Consider the following 6265-nt stretch of genomic DNA (forward strand, 5'->3'; position numbering starts at 1 on the left):
AAAAATTAATTAATTAATTAATTAAAATTTGAATTTCAAAGACGAATGTTATGGCGACTCCAGATTTATCACACATTTTTTCAAAAAAAACAAAGGATCATCGATTTCTAAAATTAATCGAGCAAAATCTAAACTTCCAAATTATTTTTAAAAAAATCACGATCAGCACAATACTGAGTACTAACCAACCATTCCTAGTTCAACCAATCCAACTGAGTAAGAGCGGAGACATTTTGCAAAAGGAGACATTTATACTGAGTACCAACCAATCCAGCTGATGGATCAATCGACAAGTTTATCTGGGTTCTGAAGGTACCATTGCGATTAGCACAATATGCATAAAGAAGACACATGAGAAACATCAACATAAGGCATAGTTTGTAGTGCACTGAGTCCTAGTTTAGTGGGATAGGGTTTTTCTTACTTAGAAACTAACAACAGACATCAGAAACATTCAGCAATGACAACATCCCTTGGTTTACTAAGGTTTGAGGAAATGAGGGTTGAGCAATTTCCCCATTTCGAGCATTCCAACCTTGTCTTTGCCATCAAATATAGTCTTCAGTTTCTCGTCGCAGCGAATCTCCTGCTTATTTTTAGGATTCTGCAATGATGAAGGAAAAAAATGTTGGAACTGAAACTTTGATCAATCAGATAGAACTGGGAATTAGCTCTCTGTAAGTTGTTCAAGCAAATATCACAATAACAATGTGTTTTTGCTCCTCTTTCAAGCAAGCAAATATCGCATATCCAATTGACAAATCCTGAATTGAAAGTATTCAAATATAATATCTTTAAATAAGTCTTCTTCTATTTATGTGTTTCAATACCTACAATATATTCTTTTTCCCATTTTTTGTTTATTAAATAACTCTGAGATACCTCAGCAAGCTGATTGATTATAGAAATAGCAATAAGCTACACAATGCAATTAGATACCAGCGATTACATTTAAAGTGAGCATGAACATGCAAGATAAGAAGGGGAAACCCGGTTTATGTGGGATATTGATATCTTACACAGTCAAAACCTACTGAATTTAACAATAGGATGTTCATCAAATTCTTGTAGCACCATGGTTATCCACGAAAGAATTATCTGAATCGCTATCACAACTTATCCATTTGTCAAATGTGATTCAAATAAAAATCACTGTTGGACTAAGTGCATAAGTAGACTTAGACCACGAATAAGTTGACCTTAATTCTAGTAGACAGACAAGATAAACATCTTATCCTATACCTTTCTTTTTTCTATCATAGCAGACGCCAATAAATTACCAATCCTGGATTTATCAACTCTGTAGGCTGTAGCTTAAACTTGAAGAACCACTAATCCAATAAGCACAAACACAAAACAATATGACAATTAAGGAGGGGCCACTTTGATGCTCTAACTATTTTTTTTTTTGTTGTTGTCACTTCCTTTTCTGAATAAACTTGTTCAGATTTCCTTAACATATTCAAACCTTAAGTTGTATAGCCCTGAAGGAAAAAGGAAGAGCTAAGTTGCATATGGAAAGCAAACTTTTTGTATAAATAAAATATTTTTCAAAGAAAATTTCTATGAGGAAAAGTTTCACAGGGGGATATATGATAGAAGCAAGTATACTCGCAGTTGCCTTCTCTTCCTTTTCCCCTCTTCCATGAGCCCTTCAATAGCTTCTGCCCCCCTGCTGAAGGAGTGGAGGTGAAGGGGGCACAAATGGGGGCAGAGGGACGGGGTGCAGAGGAGGCCGAAGGGTCGCATGGAGGTGAATGGAGAAGAGCAAATGAGGCGAATCGCCAAAAAACTCAAAAACGGAGAAATAAACCTAGAACAAAAGACTCTCAGCTTCCAAATCAATAAGAACCGAATAGAAGATTATGCAAACACCAAAATTCATCCCGAAATCGATCATTCACAACAGAAATCATCAATCAAGTAATAATCAAGTCGTGAAAATTTGTCCTACAGAAAAACCACAGCTAAGAAACCGCCAAAGCACAGTAAGAAGTAGGCGACACCAACAACTATAAGAACGGAAATAGTACAAAAAGAGTGCAGACAATGGTTAATGCTGGTGCGGATACAACAAAATCGACATCCACGATCGTAGAGGCTAAAGACAGTGAGCTAACCCTAAAATTCCTAGAATAACAAAGAATGGTCACACTGCAAGATAGTAAGATCTATGGAAAGGCAGCAACGAAGGTCAAATACATGTTTACACTTTTCCCGAACCCTAGACATAGTGCGGGAAAAAAAAAGTATAGGAAAAGGCGGGGATCGAACCTGAAGCTGGTTGGCTTTGATGTGCTCCCAGATCTTTTTGACGACCTCCATCCGCGTGCTTTCCTGGACGCCGAGGAACTTCCTCAACGCTGGGGACACCGGTACAGGCTTCCGCAAGCCCACCTTCGGCGGCGTCGCTGCTGCCGCTGCAGGAGGAGCAGCCGCTGCCACCTTCGTCACCACCCTCGCTGCTGCTGCTTCCTTCGCCCCGCCCTTGGCCGCCGCCATGAGCACTCTGCCACTCCCAAGAACCCTAGACATGGCTTCTGCTGCTGCCTTCCTCTCTCTCGGAATCGAGGCAGCTACCATGCCTTTTGGGTTTTAAAAGAATAATGGCCAAATGCCATTTTAGACCCTGACATTTTGACAAATTGAAATTGCGCTTAAATTAATGAATGCATTTAATGATTTTAATGGCCAGATTTTTTTTCCAAAAAAAAAAAACTGTCTCCGTTTTAAATAACTGATATGCTGTGCTACTCCTATTGTGCGATTATACGCGATCCTACTGTAGTAGATTTTTTTTATATATATAACAATGATAGAATATCATCATTATTCATTTAATCACATTACAATAGTTATGAGTTTATAGTTACCATAACATAAAAACATATTATAATAACTACGAGTTCGTAATTATTATAATATAAAATTCGTATTGTAGTAATTAGGGTGGTAAATGAGTCGAGTCAAATTAAGTTTCAAGATGTTCAACCTTATTTGATAAAATAATCAAATTAAGTCGAGTTCAACTTAAAATGAATTAAGCTTTTGAGATGATTATTCAAGTTTGGTTTAATTTATTTTTTGAACTTGAGCTTATTTAAAATTTATCTTGAGCTTGATTCGTTTATATATTATCAAACTTTCAATTCAAGTCATACTTGAACTTGATTCTTTTAGATATTATCAAACTATCTGATCCTGTCTGGAAGCTGAGAAAACGAACCTGCCGGTGTGACGTGTCTGGAAGGTTGACCGCATCCCCATGACCCAGTCGATGATCTGTCCTCTACGTTGACCAGATCGTCAGAAGTCCTCCTCCGGTCAACTGTACCTGTATCCAGCGACCAGGTTCCCCCGGTCTCTGGTACCTCGGTGCTCGAGGCGAATCCCACAAATGCATAAATATCCGGATAATAATAGAATATTGAAATAAATGCAAAGAAGGTACGAGAACGTACCCTGGCCCAGGGGGGCGCCCTCGGATGGATGGATGAGCTGATAGTGATGCTGATCAAGTCATAGCGCGATGGCCTGTGATCTAATGTAGCAGGAGTCCAAAGAGACGGCTCGCAGGCCGGATAATACCTGCAACTCCTAAGCATAATAACTCATCAGCTTAATAATGACGTGAATAGTGAAACCCATTGGCTCGATGGCTGGAAACCAATCCCAGCTCAAAGGCCGGCATAGGTAAACAGCATAAGTAGTGCTCGCTGCCGGAGGAGGCGACAGTGATGACAGCAGTCGCTGGAGGCAGCACTGAGTGCGGTAAGGGGCGGCGGCGGTCACTATAGGCGGCTATGCTAATCTCTGAGCCCAGCGCTAGTGAGGACTCGACGGCGATGCGGAGCGCGATAGAGGCGTCACAGGCGCTGTGGAGCGCATTAGAGGACTAGCCGACGCTGTGGCTGTGGCCGCGGAAGAAGGCGGCGGAGGCTGGCCGCAGGGGAGCAGACAGCAGCGAGGGGAGGAGGATAGATGTCAGTAGGCGTCGGAGTTGTAACCAGCGATAGGAGGTGGCTGCAAGGAAACATGAAGCAAGCCATGCCCCTATGTTCCTCCTAGCAGCGGCGCCTGGCGCCGGTGATGAGCTGAGCACGGGAGTGAGAGAGGTGGTCCTCCTCTCTGTCCCTGGCGGCGAACCAAATCCAAAAAAGCCTCCTTTTCTAAAGCCGAACCCTGCTTCCCTTTAAAGTCAAACCTAATTGGACTTAAAAAGACCAAACTGTCCTTCCTTCACCAACTAATTACTCCCATGCCCATACACAACCGGATCACAAGCCTCCCCTTCAAGTCTAGTCGAAGGAGGCGTGAGTCCGACTGACTGGACAGTCTATCGCAAAGAGCTGAACCGCTCTCGATGTCAAAGCCGAATCGTTGAACCGATAATATAATGTCACTCGAGCGGTCGCTATGATAATAGTGTCGCATGAGATGATAAACGTGCCGAGCGGATCAAATCTGTAACCGAACCAATGCCTAGTACGCAGCCACGAAGATACCGACCGGACGATCGAAGTGATGCCGATCGGGTGGATAGACGTTGAGCGGAAGATGCTGAGCGAACGACAACACGCTGAGTGCTCGACATGTAAACTGATAGCCGACCGAGTGGCACGTGGGACGCTGAGTAGACCGGCATGAGGCCGGGCGTGCGACCTAGATCAAGCGGTGTGGCCGAACGGATGATCGGAAAGATGTCGATCGAGTAGACGGCGAGCGGACAACGCCTAACGAGCGACAGAAAATGACGATCAGTCGATCATGAAATGCTGGCCTGACGTGCTGAATGAGCAGCATCGAGAATGGTCAACGAGCGAACATAAAATGCTGGTCCGGCAGTCGAGTAGCGAGGAGTTGGCAATGCTGAACGAGCGATCGGAATGATGCCGATCGGATGGATAGATGCCGGACGGATGCTATCGTGCGAACGATCGTAATGCTGTCGATCGGATGTATAGATGCCGGACGGACGATGACATGCGTGGTGACGTCGACCGGTCAGATAGATGTCGGGCGAACGATGCCGCACATACGACCGTGGTGACGTCGATCGGTCAGATAGATGCCAGGCGGACGATGACATGCGTGCGACCGCGGTGACGTCGATCGATCAGATAGATGCCGGGCGGACGATGCCATGCGTGCGACCGGAATGACGTCGATCGGTCAAATAGATGCCGGGCCGCGAGGACTGCTCGACCCCGAACGGGGGAGATAGATGCTAGCGATGGCTACTCGACCCCGAACGGGGGAGATAGATGTATGATATACTGGTCCGATATACTGGTCCTCCCGGCCGAACGGCTCGGGGGCCTTCGGCTTCGAGCGCTTGGCTCGGATATAAACCTCTTCGAGCCTGTGGCTCGAATATAAACCTCTTCGAGCCTGTGGCTCGGATATAAACCTCTCGGCCGATCAGCTAGGGGGCCTTCGGTGATAACTCGACCTCGAACAGGGGAGAGAATATATGATATGCTGGTCCGTGCAGAGGTCTTCAGCCCGGGAGGTTTATAGTCGCCGGCCCGACTGCGTCCCGACTCTTGGTCGGTCGCCCGGGAGGTTTACAGTCGCCGGTCCGACTTTCGATTTTTAACGACGGTGCTCGTCGGCGCGGATATTTATAGCCGGTCGGCGCGGCTCTCGATTTTTAACGACGGTGCTCGTCGGCGCGGATATTTATAGCCGGTCGGCGCGGCTCTCGATTTTTAACGACGGTGCTCGTCGGTCTTCAAGTGAGACTATATACCCGGCCGAACGGCTCGGGCCTTCACATCGAGCGCTGGGCTCGAATACCATATACCCGGCCGAACGGCTCGGGCCTTCACATCGAGCGCTGGGCTCGGATACCATATACCCGGCCGAACGGCTCGGGCCTTCACATCGAGCGCTGGGCTCGGATACCATATACCCGGCCGCGCGGCACTAGGAAACACATCGAGCGCTGGGCTCGGATACCATATACCCGGCCGAACGGCTCGGGCCTTCACATCGAGCGCTGGGCTCGGATACCATATACCCGGCCGAACGGCTCGGGCCTTCACATCGAGCGCTGGGCTCGGATACCATATACCCGGCCGAACGGCTCGGGCCTTCACATCGAGCGCTGGGCTCGGATACCATATACCCGGCCGAACGGCTCGGGCCTTCACATCTAGCGCTTGGCTCGCATATAATCCTCCCCGAGGTAGTCTCGGCTATAATGTACCTGGCCGAGCGGCTCAGGCATTCGCTCCTAGGCAATAACCTCCCTCTATCATCT

At 46.7% G+C, this 6265-nt stretch overlaps 1 protein-coding gene across 1 annotated transcript; it reads right to left on the reverse strand.

The window, feature by feature from the left end:
* Positions 1-231: 231 nt before the first annotated feature.
* LOC122030546 (protein TRI1-like) lies at positions 232-2606 on the reverse strand. The gene is made up of 2 exons (XM_042589755.1): positions 2275-2606; positions 232-604 (listed from the first exon to the last, which is right to left on the reverse strand). Exons 1-2 carry the CDS (start codon positions 2581-2583, stop codon positions 482-484), a joined length of 432 nt encoding a protein of 143 aa, XP_042445689.1. The 5' UTR covers positions 2584-2606; the 3' UTR covers positions 232-481.
* Between the last annotated feature and the right edge of the window lie 3659 nt (positions 2607-6265).

This window comes from Zingiber officinale, chromosome 10B (assembly GCF_018446385.1).
Source record: "Zingiber officinale cultivar Zhangliang chromosome 10B, Zo_v1.1, whole genome shotgun sequence".
NCBI classification, from domain to species: domain Eukaryota; kingdom Viridiplantae; phylum Streptophyta; class Magnoliopsida; order Zingiberales; family Zingiberaceae; genus Zingiber; species Zingiber officinale.